The sequence below is a fragment of the Schistocerca nitens genome, chromosome 4 (assembly GCF_023898315.1).
Source record: "Schistocerca nitens isolate TAMUIC-IGC-003100 chromosome 4, iqSchNite1.1, whole genome shotgun sequence".
Lineage (NCBI taxonomy): Eukaryota > Metazoa > Arthropoda > Insecta > Orthoptera > Acrididae > Schistocerca > Schistocerca nitens.
Genome location: NC_064617.1, coordinates 433,187,983 through 433,214,186, shown reverse-complemented (window position 1 = coordinate 433,214,186; position 26,204 = coordinate 433,187,983). Strand labels below are relative to the sequence as shown.

Below are 26,204 nucleotides of genomic sequence, written 5' to 3'. Positions count from 1 at the left end.
CTAACCACACTGCTGTGTGCAAATCCATCGGGCCTCTGTCAGTACACCTCTTGATATTTGCGCATGAAACCCTCTTTGAAAAGCTTCGAGCGTCCTCTGCACAGCTACTTGCAAAATAATTTCATTGACTGCAACATCCTGTCATCCTGTCTCAATTCATAGGTACATCCGTTAATTTTTCTTATCCTATCCGCATATTGTTCCACAGCTTCCGTATTTCTCTTAGTTACTACCCCATTGTTCCCTATAGTGTCTGGCACTATTTCATTTCTTATATCTCTGGATTAACCCTTCTTAAAATTCTTCGAATGTTGTAGCTTTCTTAAGAGCTTATGTATACCCAACATAAGTTTTAGCTTCCCCTTTTAGTCTCAATTTTGCAACATTCAATAGTTCCTTATAACACCAACCTTTCGTCTCAGTCAGATTTCCAAGGTGTCCTGCAAAGGCCTTCGCAACCTTGGTTGCCTTACCAGAAAGATGGCTCTGAGCACTATGGGACTTAACATCTATGGTCATCAGTCCCCTAGAACTTAGAACTACTTAAACCTAACTAACCTAAGGACAGCACACAACACCCAGTCATCACGAGGCAGAGAAAATCCCTGACCCCGCCGGGAATCGAACCCGGGAACCCGGGCGTGGGAAGCGAGAACGCTACCGCACGACCACGAGATGTGGGCCTTTACCAGAAAGAGGAGTAGTTAAAATTGCAGCTGACAACTCTACTCACTATTGTGACAATTGCGATTCTAGCAACCCACCCAGTTCTATATTACCGACTATTAATTGTGCTACCTTTTCTAACAATATGCGAACTGCTTCTGGCTCTGATACACCTTGCATGTCTGTTTCTGTCGAAGCTTTGTTCTTGAAAACACTCATTTTCAGAACTAACACTCACAAGAGAGGGAAACGGAAATATTAATACAAATATAGGCTTCCGTGCCCATTGTCATAGTCAATAAATTTTTTCTGCGTTTGTGACTGCATTGCCAATACGTAAAACTACAGACGTTTCGGTAGCTCTTGACCTTCTTCAGGTTGTTTTTGTTTACATTAGCTTAATTCTTACGTCTAATCATGAGCCATCTCGACTTTTGACGTTGCCTAACGATATGCCCCCAACGTTTACTAGTATACAATTATAGCGAAAATTATTCTGTACAGAGCATTGAGTGGTCCTCAGAGTTACACTGTGCATAACCAACACACACTACCAACCATGACTTCCTACTTCTGAAACTAGAGAAATCCATTGGTTCTCTATTCACAATAAAATCTATTTTACAAAATGCACGACCATGAAACGTTTTCTCCATGACCAAGACACAAGCAAAATTTTTGTACTCACCATACTGTAGGTTGTAGGTCCAAATGTTACTCTAAGAAGGTGGCGTCAATGATCTGAAACCAGTATTAGATGACCACCAGATTTTCACCCATGGAGAGTGAAATGAGACATCAGCGCTGTAGTAGATTTGATTAAGTAACTTCTTTAGTCTGGCCCTCGGCCTTAGTACTTCAGGAAAAGCTTGGTGGAGGCCTCCAGTTTCCACTCATGTGAAACAATAGATGTCCAGCATCACTGACAGCCCAAAGAGAGGGGCCAAGTGCAATGTCAGTCAAATGCCTCAGTCAGCAAAATCTCTGGCTGTGACCCTGATGACAGCATGGCAGCCCAGCTGACAGATCTGTGGAGGTGGCCGTGACCTCCCCCGGCAAGCAGATGGCTCTGCTCCAGTGGCAGCTCCTCTTGAGACTCTGGGCAGGCTGCCCCACCCTGTGGTTGAACAGCAATCCTCTTCCTCCGGCTGTCACAGTCTCGTGATGTAGGCTGTGATACTGAGACAAGAACACTTTAGTGCATGAATGGTTGATTACTTATACACTCTAGACTACGTTCATTTAGGGCCTAAACCACATACTGTAAACATATCCATGATGGCTAGTGAGGAAAGGCTTCTGTCCTACCGCTACCATATTGCAGCATTGGCTGTTACTGTACCGTGCCCGCCCACCTCTGCTTCGCAGTGCCTGTGGGTTGTGTTTTGCTTCCCAATCCATGAAACTCTTCCATGTCTGCAGCAGGCTTTGTTGTAACTCACTTTGGCGTACTCTATGACTGAAAACAGTCGGCACACTACAAAATTTGGTAACCAGAACGAAAAATTCTCCTATCATAGCCCAAAAAGATGAATATGTCCTGGGAAGAGATAGGAATGTACGAGAAAGAAACTAGTTTTCCGACTTATCTGGCATCTCCAAAGACATTTAAATCAAAACACCTTGACATGTGCACCCTTTTTTATGAGTTACATGCATGGTTGTAAGAATAAACAGACACCAATTTATGTGCTTTTAGGGACAGGGATGTATGTTCAATACGAAGTATTTTAGAGTAGGAGTGCATCTACAAACATCAAAAAAAGTTTTGCATCACCTCAGTTCCGAAAGTTTCGGAACCTGTACAGAAAATTGGAACAGAGATCAACATAAACATCCTTTCCGCCCTTTTCATTGCTCATGAAAACCACACATTGCATGTTGTACCACCATACAGCGAGACATTCAGAGGTTTTGGTCCAGATTGCTGTAGACACCAGTACCTCTCATACCTAGTAGCACGTCCTCTTGCTTGATGCATGCCTGTATTCGTCGTAGCATACTATCCACAAGTCCACCAAGGCCTGTTGGTCCCGATTGTCCCACCACTCATCAACGGCGATTCGGCATTGATCCCTCAGAGTGGGCCGCACGAGGTAACCTTGTCCCAGTTCGCGCGGCTCCCCCCCTGCCCCCTCCCCCCCTCCCCCCCTCGGAGATTCGAGTGCTTCCTTGGCCATGGGTGTGTGTGTTGTCCTTAGTTTAAATTAGATTAAGTTAGATTAAGCAGTGTGTAAGCTTAGGGACCGATGACCTCAGCAGTTTGGTCCCATAGTACTTACCACAAATTTCCAAATTTTTTCAGAGTGGTTGGTGGGTCACGTCGTCCATAAACAGCCCATTTCAATCTACCCCAGGCATGTTCGATAAGGTTCATGTCTGGATAACATGATGGCCACTCTAGTCGAGTGATGTCGCTATCCTAAAGGAAGTCAGTCAAAAGATGTGCACGATGGGGGGTGAATTGTCGTCCATGTAGACGAATGTCTGGCAAATATGCTGCCGATATGGTTGCACTATCGGTCGGAGGATGGCATTCATGTATCGTACAGCCGTTCGGCGCCTTCCATGACCACCAGCGGCGTACGTCAGCCCCACATAGTGCCACCCCAAAACAGCAGGGAACCTCCACCTTGCTGCATTCGCTGGTTAGTGTGTCTAAGGCGTTCAGCCTGACCGGGTTGCCTCCAAACAGGTCTCCACCATTTCTGGTTGAAGGCTTATACGACACTCATCGGTGAAGAGAACGTGATGCCAATTCTGAGCGGCCCATTCGGCATGTTGTTGGGCCCATCCGTACAGCGCTGCATGGTCTCGTGGTTGCAAAGATGGACCTCGCCGTGGACGTCGAGAGTGAAGTTGCGCATCATGCAGCCTATTGCGCACAGTTTGAGTCATAACACGACGTCCTGTGGCTGCACGAAAAGGTTTTTCAACATGGTGGTGTTGCTGTTAGGGTTACTCCCAGCCATGATCTGCAGGTAGGTCATCCTCTGCAGTAGTAGCCCTTGGGCAGCCTGAGCGAGACATGTCATCGACAGTTCCTGTGTCTCTATATCTCCCCCATGTCTGAACAACATCGCTTTGGTTCACTCCGAGACTCCTAGATACTTCCCTTGTTGTGAGCACTTCCTAGCACAAAGTAACAATGTGTTCTGTTGTTGAAGCTTTTGTATCCCGCCTGGAAGGCGTCGCGTGGGTCTGCTCCTGTAAAGTGAAGGGTAGACCGAATGTAGGAAGTGAATAGAAGCAGAAAAAGGTGAAATGCTTCGGTACCGCGTATAGTTATAACTCTTTTACTTAACTTTGCGTACAGATGAACACGTAGGTGCGAAGCCGTTCATCAATCAAGTCTAACAGCGGCTAGAAGTTACAAAGGCAAAATCTGTAGTGGCTCGCCCACTATGAAATAGAAACAATGTTGCTTGGTCGTCTACTCGGAATCAAATGAGCTGAATCTGGAGCGGCACTCGTAGATCTGCACAGCGCCGGCTAGAGGGCGCTGTCGTCGGTGTCTGTGTCGTAGTGCCAACCTAGCAGAGCGCACCTACGTTGTGGCATCGTAGCTATCGATACAACAGAAACAACCAGGCAACTTGCTCATAAAATCCTTGAGACATTCACTATGTATACGACGGTACAAAAACTGATAACTTCTACATGGAATGTCGCGTAATTATTAGAGCAACGGAGTAGTTGTTTGTTGAAGAGCATCCAGGTTGTGCCAAGCCCTCATGATCTACAAACATTATAAAAGAACGTTCCTAAAAATTGGAAGCGTGAAGCAAAACGAAGAGGGACCGTTGAAAGGAACGAAACTAACATTTTAGCAGTAGTGACACACAGTGCAAATGTCGCTTTGAGGCATCTCGGAAGTACGAGAGAGAGCTACTAAACAAGTATTCTGCGAATATTACACTCCATCGGATTTCATCCTCCTTACATTTCACTGCATCTACCACTTCATTGCAATGACTTCTAAAATAGGTTACTGTTCTCCGAATGTTACATATGGAAAGTGCAAAGTGGTATGGCATAGCCTTGCAAAATTTTTTAAAGGAAGAAGCATCATTTACAAACCATGGACAAACCAGTCTTCGCAATAAGCGCTAATCGTTAGATAAACACCCAGTCTAACTTACAGAAGTGGATAAAAACAACGCTCTCGGTCTATCAACGTTCGGTGCGTGTTCTTCAAAACCTCTATCATTGGTTCCTGCTTCATTGACGGGAATCTATATACACCCAAGCATTTTGTTCACTTTTGTTTCCAGCCTCCAAATTCTGACGTATGAATGAAATTTCCGTCACACAGTGATTCGAACTCCGCTATCCTCACTGTCACCAGGAGGCGCCTTAAGCATTGGGGTATCTGACTACGCCTAAGTCGTTAGAGTATCTGCGTACGCCTGGTCTGTTTGGGTATCTAAGTACCGTTCCAGGCCTCACTAATTGTCTAAATCACTCAGCATCCTGAGCTGATGCATTTTTTGTGGAATCAATTTCACGGGGACCTATCAAAAATTTCCTGTTTACAGCAGGAGTATTATATTGTTTTAGAAGATTCTGTTTTCTATGATTATACTTTCCATCGTTGACGGAATCGCGGGAACGTAGTCACGTGGTAAGCTGAGAGAAAGAAAGAACTATCCGCACACTGAAATTATTGATCCCCATCTTTTAATATGAAATGGTCAATTTTGAAGCTACTAGCATGAAAAGACGATAGTAGCCTCGAAATCGCTGATGTTGCAATAAAAGGAATGAACATTAATTCACCTGTATGTGGGGCAAATAGACTTTTACTCACAGTCTTCATTTATTTTGCTATCTTCCCTTCGGTTGTATTTGGGGCAAATAGACTTTTACTCACAGTCTTCATTTATTTTGCTATCTTCCCTTCGGTTTTCGTTCTCCATCTTATCCTTCCGTTTCTGCTGTATTCTCCGCCGACGATGAGGAGAAGATTGCCAATTTTTGGTTTCCCAGTTTCCTCCCGACAATTTTGACAGACGACATATCAGAACTAGGCGTGCGTGATTGCTCACTTGAGCCACTGATTTCCAGCACTTCGTAGAAGCTTCTAGGTGAATTTCTTTCCCTGGACCACAGTTTCCAGTCACGTTATTACACTCATGATCTGAACTCAGTTTCGTATCCAGCCGTTACACGAGAAAGACAAAAAATCTTCCGACGAATCAGTATTATTACTGTAAGATCAAATTCTCATTCCATAATGTATTTTTACTGTCTTCTGGGTCTTTGCCATCCAGCTGTAGGCACTTCTTGCCTGAAAACTTACTAGCCACAAGGCAGACAGGTAGCTGCTGCTGTGTCGACAAGGGAGCCAGATAATGTAGACTGAACAGTTAATGTAATAAATGAAACTACAGTGACTATTTGGTTAATACCGTTTAACTTAAGTGGTGCGTATGTTAAAAAAATGTGTGTGAAATCTTATGGGACTTAACTGCTAAAGTCATCAGTCCCTAAGCTTACACACTACTTAACCTAAATTATCCTAAGGACAAACACACACACCCGTGCCCGAGGGAGGACTCGAACCTCCGCCAGGACCAGCCGCACAGTCCATGACTGCAGCGCCCTAGACCACCCGGCTAACCCCGCGCGGCGGTGCGTATGTTAGTTTCGATCCTAGCGAAGAAGGCTTTCTTGTATGAATACCAAGAGGAACAACACAAGCTTACGGTGTAAAATTACGGCAATAGGAGTAGTACTTGCAAATGCTACAGTGCTGAGATTATCTCATCGTTTGATATAAATAACAATCAAGGTGGGAAATGTTGAGATCTTTTTAACAAACTTAATGCTCGATATGAAGAAACTTATTGAAGAAACTCATTAACATCCGATCTTTTTTGCAACTTCTTATTCCCTACTCTAAAGGAGGACAGTGGTCCATCTGAGGCATTGCGGTAGAGTCTTTTTTGCATCCAGCTAAGTAAAGTTTACTTTGTTTTTGATCTTCATTGTTACTTTGTTTACAGGCGAAGTCATGGGAACGCGGTTCTCATACCTCCCCCATTGCTTAATGGGGATAAGTCTAGTACTCACCTTATACCCAGATAAAACTTTTAAAAATCCTGAAGAGGCTGCTCGTGTTGCCACGTAATTTTGCCATACTTATTGCGGCCATCATCTGTTCTAGGAGCTTCGCTTCATTCAAATAGGTGGTAAAGTCCTGACACTACTACACAGTCTTCAAGTCCCTACGCCCTGCTGCAATGGCTAGTCAGCGCCGTTTATTCGTCAGGTCCAGTTAATATATGAAAACTTAAGGAATAGGTGAGCACCTTTCTAACAGTAAAGCTTCATGATGGAAGCGTAGTTGAGTACTTTCAGTACAGTGTACACCACTTCGTCTAGTAGGTAATTCTTGTTCTCCTAAGGACAGTTGCTTTACAGCTTTCTGTCCTTTTAAGGCACTGTATGTCGTTAAATGGCATGGGGAATCAGTATTTCCAAAACTACATACATTAACTTGATCTTGTTCTTCCATTTTAGCAACAACTTAATATGCTCCAGACACTAAAATCAAATTGTCGAGTCCTAAAAAAATAAAAAAATAAAATTAATAAGCATTCAGCTTCCCAAAAATTATAGCAGTCTCTAGCACAGTTAAATGGTTAAATTTAGCAATGAACCTGTCACAAACAGGTTTAAAATCACCGAATAAACAGAAAAATCAATATTTAAACAATGAAGACATAATCAACAAAATTCCAAATTTTAGATGACATTTTTGCACCATACCCAAAGAGGCACCAAAATGAAAATAAGTTTTTCTAATAGAATGAGATATGTTCTGTTGAATGGTGTTAATGAATGTAATGTGGTAGGTATTTATTTTGAGGTACATGACTTTGAACACGGGTATATTTTAATACATTCATATTTTTTAGCAAATTTACAGGATGGTAGCACAGTAATTAAACACACAAGCTAGGCCAAAATTTTTGATATACTAAATACCCAAACAGACAGCAGTTTGGCAAAAGACCAGATCCATAGCGCACTTTCTCCACCACGTATGCCTCGTTAAACTATGGGGCAAATTTCTCGCGACATGATTTGTTGTCCAATTTTAACTGAGATTACGCCAAATGTATTTTTGTCAGAACTCTACTTACAACATTTGTATGTAGAGCACACAAAGTTGTACCACTATACCCAGAAGCCAAAGTCTAGTTCTTTTACATTAGGAACAGTGGAATGCCAAACTTGACGATTTTCTCACGGATTTTCAGTCTCTGTAAAAGAGGTCTTCACGAAAATGGCTCTAGCACCTAACCAAGTTACAGGTGAGCCTAAAACTTTGCATAAGTTCATGTAAGACGCTGAGGTACATCCTGTATAAATTTCATCAAAATTGAAGATGGTCGAGCTGGGATCATCTTCTAAACTGGGACACTTGACATGGAGTGACCCTGCTTTAAGATGACACGTACTATACAGGGTGTTACAAAAAGGTACGGCCAAACTTTCAGGAAACATTCCTCACACACAAATAAAGAAAAGATGTTATGTGGACATGTGTCCGGAAACGCTTAATTTCCGTGTTAGAGCTCATTTTAGTTTCGTCAGTATGTACTGTACTTCCTCGATTCACCGCCAGTTGGCCCGATTGAAGCAAGGTAATGTTGACTTCGGTGCTTGTGTGACATGCGACTCATTGCTCTACAGTACTAGCATCAAGCACATCAGTACGTAGCATCAACAGGTTAGTGTTCATCACGAACGTGGTTTTGCAGTCAGTACAATGTTTACAAATGCGGAGTTGGCAGATGCCCATTTAATGTATGGATTAGCACAGGGCAATAGCCGTGGCGCGGTACGTTTGTATCGAGACAGATTTCCAGAACAAAGGCGTCCCGACAGGAAGACGTTCGAAGCAATTGATCGGCGTCTTAAGGAGCACGGAACTTTCCAGCCTATGACTCGCGACTGGGGAAGACCTAGAACGACGAGGACACCTGCAATGGACGAGGCAGTTCTTCGTGCAGTTCACGATAACCCTAATGTCAGCGTCAGAGAAGTTGCTGCTGTACAAGGTAACATCGACCACGTCACTGTATGGAGAGTGCTACGGGAGAACCAGTTGTTTCCGTACCATGTACAGCGTGTGCAGGAACTATCAGCAGCTGATTTGCCTCCACGGGTACACTTTTGCGACTGGTTCATCCAACAATGTGTCAATCCTCATTTCAGTGCAAATGTTCTCTTTACGTATGAGGCTTCATTCCAACGTGATCAAATTGTAATTTTTCGTAATCAACATGTGTGTGTTGACGAGAATCCGCACGCAATTGTGCAATCACGTCATCAACACAGATTTTCTGTGAACGTTTGGGCAGGTATTGTTGGTGATGTCTTGATTGGGCCCCATGTTCTTCCACCTACACTCAATGGAGCACGTTATCATGATTTCATACGGGATACTCTACCTGTGCTGCTATAACATGTGCCTTTACAAGTACGACACAACATGTGGTTCATGCACGATGGAGCTCCTGCAAATTTCAGTCGAAGTGTTCGTACGCTTCTCAACAACAGATTCGGCGACCGATGGATTGGTAGAGACGGACCGGTTCCATGGCCTCCACACTCTCCTGACCTGAACCCTCTTGACTTTCATTTACGGGGGCATCTGAAAGCTCTTGTCTACGCAACCCCGGTACCAAATGTAGAGACTCATCGTGCTCGTATTGTGGACGCCCATTCTCCAGGGCTGAATCAGCGCATCAGGGATTCCATGCGACGGAGGGTGGATGCATGTATCCTCGCTAACGGAGGACATTTTGAACATTTCCTGTAACAAAGTGTTTGAAGTCACGCTGGTACGTTCTGTTGCTGTGTGTTTCCTTCCATGATTAATGTGATTTGAAGAGAAGTAATAAAATGAGCTCTAACATGGAAAGTAAGCGTTTCCGGACACATGTCCACATAACATATTTTCTTTCTTTGTGTGTGAGGAATGTTTCCTGAAAGTTTGGCTGTACCTTTTTGTAACACCCTGTATAGACCAAGCATAACACATGTAGATTAAATTTTTATCATTCAGAGGTCTATTTTTATGTCTGTGCATCTTCACCAGTTTTATCCCCATGAATCCATTGATTCTAGGTTATTTAATTTATCAGGGAATTATGCTCATAAAAACGATGTGATTTCCTGCTTTCTGCCTTAGGAGTCACTGCGGTTGTTTCCCGCGGTCCCAGTCGCACCGGTGTTCGCGTCGGAAGACATCCCACTGAGCGACGGGCGTACGTGGCGCCTCGCGGCAGCGTCGTCTTCGTCTTCCTGAACCTGCTGCACCGCCAGCCGACGCTCTTCCCAGACCCCGTAAGTTCGACCCGCGTCGCTTCCTGGAGGGCGGCGGCGCTGGTACACTTTTCCCCTACAGCTACCTGCCGTTCGGCGCTGGGTCGCGCCTCTGTCTGGGTGGACGCTTCGCCATGCTGGTGATGAAGACGACGCTATCTATGGTGATGCGGCAGTTCCGCATCGTCGCCAGCTGCACTAGGGAGGAGCTGGAGGAGATCGCAGTCTTCATCATTGGCAAGCCTGTCCGCGGCATCAGGATCAAGTGCATCCCACGTTCAGCTCCCACGATGAAGAATTGAACTTAGTAGAGTGAACTAAAACAGAAGCACAGAACAGAAGTTCAGTCAGCGAGATTCGCTGTGATCCTAAGTTCATTATCCACTTTGTGACTTCAGTATACATGAACACAGACGACAGTGAAACACATTTAGCCCCATGAATTGTTTTCATATTGGCTTCGACTTTCACAATCGTACAGCCATCTGTAATAATGACAGACAGGATTGTTTAATCACATGGACTGTAGAATTAATTCAAGTTTCACACATTATTCAATATATGAATATGTATAGCGAGTTTGCACTGATAAATGTGAACTACACTGCCTCATACAGACATGACAACACATACACTCGTAAATGACAAGCTGTTTTATTTGGCATGTCACTGAAATACATGCGAGTGTGTACTCTTTGGGAATAGTAATAAATACAACTGTTCAATTTATTATGTACTTATAAATCCAACATAAGTTCATACCGATGAATCAGGTGCACAAAGTTTGTGCTGAAAAAGTTGGAAAATCTGTAGGAAATTAGTGATATCGACTTCTGCTAGTAAACGTATACCCTCAAAAGGAAGACATTTCCCAAAGGACTGGGTTTCACAACCAGCTTTAGACTATGCACATAACCCAAATTTGCAGCCACTTTGTTAACAGAGAGAGTGTCACGAATTACATGAAATGCATCTTGAAGCACAGGCAAACGGTCTACCTATGTGCTGCATCAGTACTCGACGTTTCAGCTGTTGGTCCACCTGACGCTGTGTTACGCACACTACGATAACTTACTGTATTCCTGTTTGAAACAGTATAAATAACAGCTACATCATGTCCGTCAGAGTCTCCTCCAAATTCTAAACTGTCTGTGTGACCTTCTGTGACTTGTTTCAGCAGTCCATGACATGATCCGATAAAAACTCATCTGCTATTTAACTGTCCATTCTTAGAGATATAAAATAAATATTCACGGAACTGACGCGGTTTGAAAACCGAGAAGATTTTATTCAGACATGCCGGCGCGGAATACTCCGAGACACACATACTTTATAATGTAGGCCATGTTATTATTAATTAAACTTACCATCATTTACATAAGAAGAAAACAGGCTCTGAGCACTATGGGACTTAACTGCTAAGGTCATCAGTCCCCTAGAACTTAGAACTACTTAAACCTAACTAACGTAAGGACATCACACACATCCATGCCCCAGGCATGTCGCGCGGTTCCAGACTGTAGAACCGCTCGGCCACCCCGGCCGGCACATTAGAAGAGATTATAAGAGCAAATACATAGGCAGGGCCAGCACTACGATTTTTGGGCCCCGGGTAAGCATTCTTAGGCCCCACCCTTCAACACTTTATTTTAAATTCTGGTTTTTTGATTTGCCAGAAAATTTTAATATAAAAAAATCAAACAACGCATTTTTTAGAACGTTTTTCAATTCTCACGGTTTATATAAATTCGATACTTTACAAAAGTATAGTTCCTGTCCAGTATTTTTGGATGCGAATTCTTTTATAATCCCAGTATAATCTAACGAGAGGGCTAAATCTGACTCTGCCCTGAACACATCTAATCCAACAATCCGCTCCTGCACCACTGTAATTCTCGAAGAACTTTTCTCTTAACTCTTTTAAGAAAAGTGAATGACCGCTCTGAGTGGGCAACGTAACAGGCAATGTGCGAAAAATCCGTAAGATTAACACTACCAGGTGTAGAAGTATGAAACCGAAATCTGTGTACAATAATTACACGTCTGTTGTTTGAAACTGGTAACAATATTTAACTTAAAATAATCTCCATTGCTGTTTATATATTTCTCCCACCTTTCCGGCAGGCTATGAATGCCACGCCTAAAGAAACAGTTCTTTTGAAGCGAACCAGTCAGTGAGCCATTTTCGTACATTTTCAAACAAACTGAAACGTTTGAGCGACAGCATGTCCCAGTGATGCAAATATATGCTAATCGGACGGAGCCAAGTCTGGAAAATAAGTCGCATGGCCCAGTATATTCCGCCGGCCGGTGTGGCCGTGCGGTTCTAGGCACTTCACTCTGGAACCGCGTGACCGCTACGGTCGCAGGTTCGAATCCTGCCTGGGGCATGGATGTGTGTGATGTCCTTAGGTTAGTTAGGTTTAAGTAGTTCTAAGTTCTAGGGGACTGATGACCTCAGATGTTAAGTCCCATAGTGCTCAGAGCCATTTTCTAGTATTTCCCAACTCATCGCCTCGATCTTTTCTTTGACCCGTTTTGATGTGTGTCATGAGGCGTTATCATGGAGCTACATGACTTTGTGTTGCCTTTTTGCATATTCCGGTCGTTTGTCACGCAATAGCACCCATGGCAGACTTTTAAAAACTCTGAGGTAGTTTAGCAGTAAATGCAAATTAAAAAATTTGATATGAAAGAATAGAGGTCTCGGAACATCTAACTCTCAAAATAAATACGTGTTAGTGATTTAATGTGCGCAGTTTCCTACTGGCATATGAAAGTTTTCGGAAAAACAACCTTGACAATTTGGCGCGAGAAACAGATACGATTTATTCAGACGTCAGTGGTGCGACAGCATCCAAAGGTTCGCAGAATTCCAAACGTTCGCAGAAGATGGCAGCACGTACTAGACACGTGGTAACGTTACAGTAAACAAGTATAGTGCTGACTTAGTTAGACGCATCACGCTGACAATGCTATCAGGTCAACTGTCCATGCACTGTTAACTCCCATTACGCAATAAGTTGCGATAAACCGACTTAAGCGTCCTCACTCCCAAGTGCATTAATAATATATGTGTCGTCTAACATGCTTTCTGCCTGTTATTGTATATGGTTTCCAGCTGTTGTTGACAGTGAGGCCAGCAGCTAACTTCAGGTTTTCATATTGGCCATTTCGCGAATTTTCCAATGATTAAATTTACACAACAGTAGTAATTTTAAAAAATCAATATTTTTGCCAACAAACTTTCTATTGTACAACCTATTTACAAAAAGCATCATTTGCACTGACTGCTTCGTGTTTTAGGAATGGATTAGACCAAACCTGTGTTAAGCGTCCTAATTCAGGCGTATAGTCAGGAAAGTTGTCCGTATGTTTGTCACGACACACTGTATGATAATAAGGTACGGCGGAAATGGTTTATCTCTGAGTGAATGTGCGAATAATTTATATGTGTGATTTCAGATTGGTGTACGTAATGACGTACTTGACGAAAGGTCACGTTTGATTTGACCGTTTCTTTTGATTTATTTCAGCATGCGAGGTAGGAAAAATAAACAATGGTTAGCAAGAGAGTCCGATCACAAAATCAATTGACAAATAGTTTAATTCTTACTTCCGACTAGGTGAAACAGCCTCCGGCATTACTCTGTCACTTGAACGAATTACTTAATTTATTATCGACAGCAACTTGTCGAAATAAGCCACGTCCGTTCTCATCAGGTTCCGAAATTCCTGCGGATCTTTGGGCCTCAATTCTTAAAATGTATTGCATTAGCACTGCGTTAATGCTACTGGCAAATTCCGGGTTTTTGAATCCGGTTATCTCACTTTTTTATATTGTGCATGAATTTTCTGTTTCTTACATAACATACGGTTTTTTCACTATTATCGGGTTTGAGTCATATTTGAAGGTGTTTCGGAGTGAAGAGCCGCCTGCGCGACTAGTGTGTGTTGTTGCTGTTTGTTACAATTATTAATCTGTAGCTCTAAATGTTCTATAAACGAGTTCTGAAATATCTGCCCGATTCGCCTATATATTACACACAATGTTTGCTACTTTCGCCGCAGGTAGTTTTGTAAATGCCAGGTGTGCCATGACCTGTATATGACGGGACGGTTTCTTTTCTGACTGATTTGAGGCGGTCCTACACGAATTCTCTCCTGCGCCAGCCTCTTCACCTCCGAGTAGCACTTGAAACTTGCGTTCCCAGTTATTTGTTGGGCTCCTTCTAATGCTGTAGAACCTTTTCCCTGCTATCTTAACGTATGTCCTGAGATCCTGTCCCTTTTCTTTCTCAGTGTGTCCCCAATACACCTTTCCTCGCCGATTCTACGGAGGACCTCCTCATTCCTTACCTTATCAGTGTACGTAATTTTCAACGTTATTCTGTAGCAACACATCTCAAATGCTTCGATTATTTTCTGTTCTGGTTTTCCAACAGTCCATGTTTCACATCCATACAATGCTCCAAAAGTAGATTCTCAGAAATTTCTTCCTCAAAACAAGGCCTATGTTTGATTCTAGTAGATTTATCTTGGGCAGAAATTCCCTTGTCACTACTGCTTTTTTGTGTCCTCCGTGCTCGCTCCTTCACGGTTTATTTTGTTGCTAGGTAGCAGAATTCCTTAACTTGACCTATTTCGCTATCCCCAAATCTGTTGTTCAGTTTCCCGCTGTTCTCACAGCTGCTGCATCTCCTTAATTTCTTTTTTCTTCTATTTATTCTCAGCCCATATTCTGTACTCATTAAAGTGTTCATTCCATTCATAAGATCCTCTAATTATTCTTCACATTCAATCAGGTTACCAATGTCAAAAGCGGATCCCGTCAATGATATCCTTTCAACCTGAATTTTAATTCCACTCTTGAAGTTTTCTTTTGTTTTCGTCACTGCCTCTTCAGTGTATAGGCTAAACAATAAGAGTGAAAGACTGCATTCCTTTCTTACACACCTTTCGATCTGAGTACTTCCTTCTCGGTCTTCCACTCACATTTTCCCTCTTGTTTCTTGTACATATTGTGTATAAACGTCTTTGCCCCTATACTAGTCAGAATTTCGAACACCTTACACCATTTTACACGGCTGAGCAGTTTTTTTTATATTCACATATGCTACGAAAGATCTTTAACTTTCTTCAGTCTCACTTCCATTATTAACCGCATCGTTGGAACTGCCCCTTGTTGCCTTTACCTTGCATAAAGCCAAACTGATTGTCGCCTAACAGTTTCTCAATTTTCTTTATCATTTCCCTGTAAACTGCGTTGACGAAAGTCATGGGATACCTCCTAAAATCGTTTAAGACCTCCTTTTGTCCTGCATAGTGCAGCAACCCGACGTTGCATGCGATCAACAAGACGTTGGAGGTCCGCTGCAAGAATATTGAGCCATTCTGACATTATAACCGTCTATAACTGCGAAAGTACTTCAGGTGTTTGATTTTGTGCACAAATAAACCTCTCGATTATCTTCCATAAATGTTCAATGAGATTCATGCCGGGAGGTCTGTGTGGACAGATCATACGCTCACATCGTCCAGAATGTTCTTCAAACCGGTGACATGGCGCATTGTCATCTGTAAAAATTCCATCGTTCTGTGGGAACATGACACCCATGAGTGGCTCCAAATGGTTTCCAAATAGCCGAACCTATCCACTTCCAGTCAATGTTCGGTTCAGTTGGACTAGAGGACCCATTCCATTCCATGGAAACATAGCCCACACTAACGAAGACCTACTACCAGATTGCACAGTGCTTTGTGACAACTTGGGTTCATGTCTTCGTGGGATCTGCGCCACACTCGCATCCTACCATCAGCTGTTACCAAATGAAATCGGGTCTCATCTGAACAGGCCACGGTTTTCCTGTGGTCCAAAGTCCACTAGATATGATCACGAGACCAGGAGAGACGCTGTAGGCGATGTCGTGCTGTTTGCGAAGGCACTCGCATCGTTCGTCTGCTGCCATAACTCATTAACGCCATATTTCACCTCACTGCCCTAACGGATACAATAGTCGTACGTTCCACATTGGTTTCTGCGCTTATTTCACGTAGCGTTGCTTGTCTGTTAGCACTGATAACTCTACACAGACGCGGCTGCTCTCGGTCGTCACGTGAAGGCCGTCGGCCACTGCGATGTCCGTGGTGGGAAGTAATGCCTGAAGTTTGATATTTTTGGCACTCTTGGCACTGTGTATTTCGGAATACTGAATTCCCTATCGATTTCCGGAATGTCTCAGGCGTGTAGCTCCAACTACTATTCTGCGATCAGAGTCTATTAATTCCCGTCGTGCGGTCACAGCGACGTCGGAGACCTTTTCACATGAATCAGTGGAGTAAAAATTCACTGTCCTTTCATACCTTGTGCTTACGATACTACTGCCATCTTTATATACGCATATCACTATCCTAGGGATTGCCTGTATTCACATGCTGTTAATCATTGCTGATTCTTCCGCCTTTTAGGGGTGACTTCCCACACAAAGGGCAAAAGAGTGCCCTAAACCTCTGTTAGCTCCTCCACCCTCTATGACAAGGCCGTTGCCAGAAGTCTTCGGCCATCACAGCTGATGATTTTCATTCAAAATTTAAGTAGTTGTGAGGTACGAACACGGAGCTGAAGACAGTTTGGTTACTAGCCAAAGATGCTACATCTAGGCCATGGGTACAGCCCTTGACGGTATAATATTGTGAATAAGCTTCATAAAGGTTTCTGTTTAGTGCCGAAGCTGATTTTTCCGAGTGTATTTTGAATAATCTAGCTTATGTGCCATATGTTACACCAAGGCATAGCATTTTAACATCTTTATATGGTCGGCCTGAGTGGCTGAGCGGTTCTAGGCGCTACAGTCTGGAACCGCGCGACCGCAACGGTCGCAGGTTCGAATCCTGCCTCGGGCATGGATGTGTGTGATGTCCTTAGGTTAGTTAAGTTTAAGTAGTTCTAAGTTCTAGGGGACTGATGACCTCAGAAGTTAAGTCCCATAGTGCTCAGAGCCATTTGAACCATCTTTATATGGTGGGGTGCTGTCACTTGTGCTGTAATTTGTTGTTCTTTGTTCAGTTTATTTTTTGTGTGTTCTGACAATGGGTTAATGAGGTAAGGATCGTATCCATTGTTCATGCCGGTACATTTCATTATTTCTGGTTCTTATTGGATTTCTATAGGTTGAAGTGGAAATTTTCCCATTCTGTAAAGCTTTGATCTAAATTGTAATATTACAGGCACAACTTGGGACCCGATGCCGAAATTCGGGCGCTTGTCGTCACCCCTAGTTCAGCACTAACGCCATGCCCAGGAGCTTGCAACTTTCGCCCAGTCGTTGGGCAGTACTGAGCGTTTCCAGACGTTATCCAAGACTTGCCGAGCTGCGTGCTTCACCACAGCTACAACAAAATCTGCCTTGTTATTTATAAAAGTGGCTGTCTTGTGGCGGCTCGGCTTTGAATCGGCATCTGTTGTGTGTTGGCTGCCATCGTACAGGCCGCCAAAGCTCTTCCGCCATCCCAACGGAGCCACCTACTGTAGCTGAATGGGCCGGGCATTGAGCTAATATCCTCTCAGCTCTGAACCCCTGGGTGTGACAGGGCCAGAAGAATTGAAACCGGCATGCCAGCCCATACTGGCCGCTACTCCCCCCACCCTCCTTCCCCCCACCCATGGGCGTGCATTTATGCACGTCAGATTGAGAAGCTAGTAAATTTTTTGTCACAATTGGCCATAATCATCTTCTACACCTGCTCTCCACCTTCTGAAGAGAACCAATCGCTCTTCTCCGGCATATCCTTTACAAACGGTGTCAGAAGACCTGTTAGAGGTTGGAATGACGATTATAACGGTGGCAATGCCCCAGCAGTGTTGAACGAAAACGTGCAAGTAACAGCCATCTTCAAGTTGCAGAACCTCCCCTCGCGTCGCTATTGAAGAGAAGGGTGGGTTAACCATAAAATTTCATTAATTATTCACAGGGATGACACACCATAAAATGAAATTCACAGTTAAGATAAATTCTTGAGGTTATTGGAACAAATTGATTTCGTTTACACATTTTCAAGTATATGTGACTGTCAAGTAAAAGATACGCCAGATATAACAACAATAATGATAAAACAAAAAATAAGATTGAAATGACTTATGATTGGCAAAGTTTAGGAAAGGAAGCACATGATAAGTTCAGCACTCTAACATATTAAATTTTAACCTACCAAATCCGCGATTTAGCCGGCCGGTGTGGCCGTGCGGTTCTAGGCGCTTCAGTCTGGAACCGCGTGACCGCTACGGTCGTAGGTTCGAATCCTGCCTCGGGCATGGATGTGTGTGATGTCCTTAGGTTGGTTAGGTTTAAGTAGTTCCGAGTTCTAGGGGACTGATGACCTCAGACGTTAAGTCCCATAGTGCTCAGAGCCATTTGAACCATTTGAAATCCGCGACTTGACAACAGTGATTGCTTATCGTGGTTGGCATATAACTGAAATTGTCCTGCGATTGTTCCAGATCTGTTGGCCAGGCAGTACCTAACCATAAAATTATTGGGGGTTCTTCTGTTGAACTATCCTGTCTACTCTGCAGCTGACTCAGCTCACAAAAGTCGTTTGGCACTGTTCCCAGTAAACAGGCAAGGACGTCTACAAGTGCCAAGATAAAAGAAAAAGAAGAAATCACCTATGTAATCACTGTTGCTTTACTGCAATTGAAGATAAAGATGCTTTCTGCAGTCTTCTCGACTTCTATTAAATTTAACTAAAATGTAAGTAATTTGCATGTCAAACCGAATAATTTGCATGTACAAATGTAGTTGATTTGCATAACAACGTACCACGGAATGAAAAGAGATCTGGCATACTGCTTTGGCACTTTTCATCACCTCCTTCTTACATCTGAAAAAATTGCGAGGTTGATGATACATGTTCTGAAACGTAGTGCGTACTCTAAAATCAATTTTTTTCCTAGTAGGTAGTTTATCATGAATAGCAGAACCTTTCACCATACAATGAACTGAAAAATTGTTATGGGAAGAAATCATGGAGCACAAAACACAACAATTATAAAGGAACTTAATATTTTTTTCTTATTGATAAATGTACCATATGGATAATTATTTGACTCTCACACCAAAGATCCACTCTAAAAGTATTTAACACGGACTGACAAAAGAAGATTTACGCTCTTCGTTTATTAGTTTTAGTATTAATTACCTTTCGTTGTACTCATGTCCTGGTGATAAGACGTTTTCTGTAGTTTTAAAGTTAAATGGTGTTATACAATGAAAGCAATTTATGCAACCGAACGACTTTCTCAATTACGATACCATGGATCCCACCTCCTGTAACTCTGGAAGATTATTATTATTTTAATTTTATATGGAGAATTTAGATGGAGGCGACGATCTTCACGACGGCGCTGCTCAACAATAGAGGTACGTGAATGCGTTCATCTCTTTCTCTTCGTGGCCGCCAATGTCAATTTCAATATATTTGCTGCGACATTCAGAACCTGCGTACGCTCCTCTCTTTTTTAATTACGAAGTCGGATTGTTTTCTTTCTCAGATGAATAAATGTATTTTAACCACAGTTCTTTTTACCCAGGCAACGGGGAATGATAGTATTTAGAACGTACGTGCCTCTATTACGATCGTACGTTCGCGTACATAGAGTGTGTACCAACGTAACTATACTTATGACCCATTTAAATACATTTCCTTCGCAGTATTAATTCTTATTTTGAACCACTCACCCGCGAATGTACGTGCCCTCTTATTTTGTGTAGTCAGTTGGGTATATTCTTTAATAACGTTACTTATAATATTCAGTGGCTTTGTTTCCACAATTAACCTTTGCCTGTGTCGCAACGGCGCTTCACGCGAAATACTTATTACGCGACATTGATAATAACTCTCATTTCAAAATTACTAAGCTTCTAACATTTTAACAGGGCGGTTACAATGGTGACCGAGTGCCATAACCATTGTTTCAGGAAAAATCAGTATACATTTTAAACTGAAATATCTAAGTAATCTTTTCGATCCATTATTGTGCCTGTTACATGTTGCGCGAACTGCGTACCAGATAAGAAAATTACAACCGATGTCAGTCCATAAAATTTACAAATATTTATTCCAAAAAAAATTTGGAGAAGAAGGAACTTTTGTAACATTAAACGTTAAATTTCCTACCAAGAAAACCGACCGGCAAAATAAAATACGTAAGGTAAGAGCAACAGCACTACTACGTTTTTTGTTGATCATATGAGAGTGAATTGCATTTTTTCGACACCCACTGCGTAGCACGCATTTTTTTCCAAAACTTCTTTCTTTGATAGTTTTGTAGATTGTTGTAAATATATTATACGTGAATGCATCACAAGATTGCGGATCATTTTCATTGACAGCGCGCGTCGAAGTTACGTATCAGTCTACTGCTTCACCAGAAACATATTTTACTAAATTGAATTTCACGAGCGAGTGCGACGTCATTTGTGATTTGGTTACGTGTAGCACGAGCCGCAATAGTAGTGAAGTTTGGCTGCACGCTAGTTTACGGTTATATACAGCTATGGTGAAATTAAGATAACAAACCAAAATGATGGATAATTCAGCCGAAGAGGAATCAGTTGCTCAGCCTGTACCTAATAGAGGGAGAAACATTGAAAATACTGATAACGCAGTTGCAGCGACTAGTGGTACTCAGTCGCAAGCGACAGACGATAATATGTCAACTTTGGAAACTCTTACGGATTCCGCAAATGCACGAGGTCCAGTAGAGTCAGACATTATGCAGATGTTTAGAGTAATGTCACAACACAGATAGGGAATGTAACAGCCCAAATGAATGCACAGATAGAAAATGTCACAACACAGACAAGAAATGTCACAGCACAGAGAAGCAATGTCACTACACAGGTACACAATGACCCAACACCGTAGGAAATGTAACATCAAAAGTGAACAAACCAGACAGTGATGTAAAAAACGTTACTGATATGCACAATAACCTGACGACACAACTGACAAAACTAAAAAGAAAGGTAGCGGCTCAGGTAATGGAAGTGGTGCGTGAAGATTTAAATTCCGTGAATCAGGATATTGATAATTTGAAACCACGATTAAGTATGTGCCAGATCAGATACGTAAGTTAACTAAAAATTTCAATGCTATGAGTTTACAGCAAACCGAGCTCAATACAAAAATGCAGGAAGCTGTAAATCAAGTTGGGGACATGACAAAACAGCAAAAACAGTAGTTTGAGGCTTTTTAGAAGGAGAAGACACACACGCAAACCCTACTCTAGAAACAGAGCTACAAAAAGCAATAAGTAACACAATGGAACAAGTGTACACTGTACAATACACATTTGTAGTTAAACTGCAAACTGACGTAGGACAGATACAGAAAACTTTGACACAGTACTTACCAGGTTGGCAAATTCAAATAGTCGAGCAACTTAACAGGAAACTTAGTACAATGAAAGAACGACACCAAGACGCAGAAGAAGAGCTTGACAACATACCCACATGTGAAAGCAATAGTATAATTAGGGGCTATCATACCCCGAATGTACATGTGTGTTCACCAAAGTATAGGATGAAATTAAAAATATATTAATACCTTCAGCTGCTGGTAGGCGTTGATACACATCAACGGGGACGGATGAATATGTATGCCCTGACCGGGACTCGAACTCGGGATGTCCTGCTTACATGGCAGACGCACTATCCATCCCTCTTTTTTTTAATCTCATTTTGTTGTATTGTTCGTTGACTTTGTTCGTGGCGGCATCCGATGACACTCGTTCAGGTTGTTAGTTGATCCGTTCACTCAGTTTTTTATTATAGAGGGTAGCTAAACCCTCTGACCGAACACGCTGAGCCATGGCACGGAGGATAGTGGGACTGCAGGGACTATCTCGCGCACACCTCCCGCGAAACTCACATTCTCACCTTGTATGTCCACACACTACATTCGTAGTGTCCCACCTCAACACACTCATTACTCGTGGAAGACATTCCTACCAAGTCCCGTAAGAGTTCGGGGAATATGTGTGCATCCGCACATAAGAAGGAGGTTATGGCCGGTATTGCCAGAACTATATACTTATACGGATGTCTGTTCTTTCGGACATGTCCGAAAGAACAGACACCATACCCATACAAGTGTAAAGTATAAGATGTACGGTAACCAACGACATTGTGACGAAAGAAAGAAACAGCATATAGCTGAACCCACTTTGTCATCAGTTTTGTTAGAAGAGAGTCTTTTAAAACACCGGCAATTTCAAGTGTTTATATCTGAAAAGAAGTCTGTGCATCCGGTAACTTTTATAAAATCATTCAAAAATGTATTGCCTAAAACGTGGTCGGAACAGCAAAAGATACAACATTTTACGTGTTATATCCAAGGCGATGGAGCGTTATGGGCGATGGAAATGTCAGAAAAATGGTTCAAATGGCTCTGAGCACTATGGGACTTAACATCTGTGGTCATCAGTCCCCTCGAACTTAGAACTACTTAAACCTAACTATGGACATCACACACATCCATGCCCGAGGCAGGGTTCGAACCTGCGACCGTAGCGGTCACGCGGTTCCAGACTGAAGCGCCTAGAACCGTTAGACCACACCGGCCGGCGAAATGTCAAAAACTTGTCAGACATTAGAACAGTTTGAAAACGCCTTTATTTCAAAGTACTGGTCACATGACGTTTAAAAGAGATTAAGAAAAGCCCTATTCAACCCTGAACAATATAATCCAAAATTTGGAGCATTGCGAAAGTATTTTGAGAAATATTTAAACAAGACGAGGTTCTGGGATGAGCTAGTGACACACACTGACGGCCTACGCATTCTGGAAGCTAAACCACCGCTTAATATTCTGAAAAAGCTAGTACAAGTATCCGGCAGCAATTTGGAATATTTACTATCTGTCTTGGACTCTATTGACTTAATTAATCAAGATGCAAGACAGATCCACATAACCAAAATAATTTCCGTAGCAGTGGTGGCAACCAGACTCCGCAGCGCCAGCCGCAGTACGGCGTCAGCAACGTAGCGTGCGCGGCTGAGTCACGACCGGTTTTTGTCGACCCCGTCGCAGCAGCGCATACGCCAGGCCCGAGTTAGGTAGGCAATTTTAGTAATAACTATAGCCAAAATTTGAACCCAGGGTATAAAACGAAAAGAAAAAATGGCGACAGAAACTACTCTGGCTACTCCGGTAACTAGACACGAAACTGGAATAGAAACGAGAACAGGAATCAGTAATTTTCAGCCTCAATTTAGCAACAACAACACGGCTGACCCACGAAATGTGCAGTGGCAGTACCCGGTTAGTAATCAACCCCATCAGTCCCAAGCGCAAAGTAACATTACGCCTATAAACTCAGGGCAGAATCATGATCGGAATGCGCATCAGAGGAACAACACGGCGGGAGTGAATATTATAGAAGTGACAAACGAAACAACTACAGACAGTAATAATGGGGCGTTAAACTAACCGTGGCATTGCTCCCCAATGTTGACCATAGATAGCCGTGGGGGCGATCCAAGGTAAGACAGGTATTGATCTGTGTTACAGAACAAGCTCAACGTCGTAAGAAACATTTTGACAAACAGCTACATGGTGTTGCACTCTATGCATTCTATGCACACAGAGATTTGAGGAAATTCCGCCATGTTAATCATACTTTACATCTATCTACGCACACAAGTGAAATAAGTAACCTGTGGGAAAAAAGAAGGAATATGACTAGGGTAAAGTAATTATATTTTATGCAGCTACGTGAATCAGAGCATTTCACTACATTTGTTTACATTTGTCAGTGACTCTCGATGCAATACACAAGCAAGCTAGGACATACACATGAATTGATGACTAGCAATGTTAGCGCAGGGTGTACTTGGAAGGTTTGACTGAATAGTTTATGATCGCAGTGTTATCTTAGTTTTTAAGTTTAATTACGAAGAATTCTGGAGTGAACATCTAGCACAGACCTCGGAACAAGGTAGGTGTAAGTTTTTTTATGCCACTTGCACATCAAGATTGTAATATTGGACGCCCTAAGGTACATAAGTATATGGTCAGGTAAGTATATGGCCACGCAAGTACATGCCATGTGGCAGAGAGATTTTTTTTGACATATCCACACCACTAGGCATTATCTACGAATACGTGGAGCAAAACGGTATTATTTTTTTGTATGCTGTGATGATGAAATGATTTCTGGCTGCTAATGAAAGTTTAGCGCGCTACATACTGGCACCACACGCGCAAGTAAAGTTCATCTAAATATATAACCAATGAATAAAAACTAGTGGTTTACATATACAAATACACTCCTGGAAATGGAAAAAAGAACACATTGACACCGGTGTGTCAGACCCACCATACTTGCTCCGGACACTGCGAGAGGGCTGTACAAGCAATGATCACACGCACGGCACACCGGACACACCAGGAACCGCGGTGTTGGCCGTCGAATGGCGCTAGCTGCGCAGCATTTGTGCACCGCCGCCGTCAGTGTCAGCCCGTTTGCCGTGGCATACGGAGCTCCATCGCAGTCTTTAACACTGGTAGCATGCCGCGACAGCGTGGACGTGAACCGTATGTGCAGTTGACGGACTTTGAGCGAGGGCGTATAGTGGGCATGCGGGAAGCCGGGTGGACGTACCGCCGAATTGCTCAACACGTGGGGCGTGAGGTCTCCACAGTACATCGATGTTGTCGCCAGTGGTCGGCGGAAGGTGCACGTGCCCGTCGACCTGGGACCGGACCGCAGCGACGCACGGATGCACGCCAAGACCGTAGGATCCTACGCAGTGCCGTAGGGGACCGCACCGCCACTTCCCAGCAAATTAGGGACACTGTTGCTCCTGGGGTATCGGCGAGGACCATTCGCAACCGTCTCCATGAAGCTGGGCTACGGTCCCGCACACCGTTAGGCCGTCTTCCGCTCACGCCCCAACATTGTGCAGCCCGCCTCCAGTGGTGTCGCGACAGGCGTGAATGGAGGGACGAATGGAGACGTGTCGTCTTCAGCGATGAGAGTCGCTTCTGCCTTGGTGCCAATGATGGTCGTATGCGTGTTTGGCGCCGTGCAGGTGAGCGCCACAATCAGGACTGCATACGACCGAGGCACACAGGGCCAACACCCGGCATCATGGTGTGGGGAGCGATCTCCTACACTGGCCGTACACCACTGGTGATCGTCGAGGGGACACTGAATAGTGCACGGTACATCCAAACCCTCATCGAACCCATCGTTCTACCATTCCTAGACCGGCAAGGGAACTTGCTGTTCCAACAGGACAATGCACGTCCGCATGTATCCCGTGCCACCCAACGTGCTCTAGAAGGTGTAAGTCAACTACCCTGGCCAGCAAGATCTCCGGATCTGTCCACTATTGAGCATGTTTGGGACTGGATGAAGCGTCGTCTCACGCGGTCTGCACGTCCAGCACGAACGCTGGTCCAAATGAGGCGCCAGGTGGAAATGGCATGGCAAGCCGTTCCACAGGACTACATCCAGCATCTCTACGATCGTCTCCATGGGAGAATAGCAGCCTGCATTGCTGCGAAAGGTGGATATACACTGTACTAGTGCCGACATTGTGCATGCTCTGTTGCCTGTGTCTATGTGCCTGTGGTTCTGTCAGTGTGATCATGTGATGTATCTGACCCCAGGAATGTGTCAATAAAGTTTCCCTTTCCTGGGACAATGAATTCACGGTGTTCTTATTTCAATTTCCAGGAGTGTAATTTTTCAACTTTATACGCACGTTTGAGAACAAGTACACCGTTCACGTACGCTTTGTAAACGTTATCTGTGGCAAACTTAACACCGTCTCTTATAAAAAAAAAATAATTAATAAAGTAAATAAAATATGTACGAAGTAAGTTATAGGAAACTGACCGGCAGAGAAATTAGGTAATGCCGAAACAAATAAAATTTTTTACAGGTGACGTTCATCGAGATGCTACGAGACTTCAACCGGCGATGAGAAGCAACAAATGGCTCTGAGCACTATGGGACTCAACTGCTGAGGTCATTAGTCCCCTAGAACTTAGAACTAGTTAAACCTAACTAACCTAAGGACATCACAAACATCCATGCCCGAGGCAGGATTCGAACCTGCGACCGTAGCGGTCTTGCGGTTCTAGACTGCAGCGCCTTTAACCGCACGGCCACTTCGGCCGGCTGA

General features: G+C 43.3%; 1 protein-coding gene across 1 annotated transcript in view; it reads left to right on the top strand.

Annotated features, from left to right (window-relative positions):
• Nucleotides 1–10,607, top strand: part of LOC126252358 (cytochrome P450 4c3-like) — a 74,591-nt gene extending 63,984 nt beyond the window's left edge. Inside the window, exon 5 of the mRNA XM_049953249.1 lies at nucleotides 9,972–10,607. Coding sequence (XP_049809206.1) covers nucleotides 9,972–10,310 — 339 coding nt within the window. The 3' untranslated portion in view covers nucleotides 10,311–10,607. The remainder of the gene's footprint in view (nucleotides 1–9,971) is intronic.
• The last annotated feature ends 15,597 nt before the right edge of the window (nucleotides 10,608–26,204 follow it).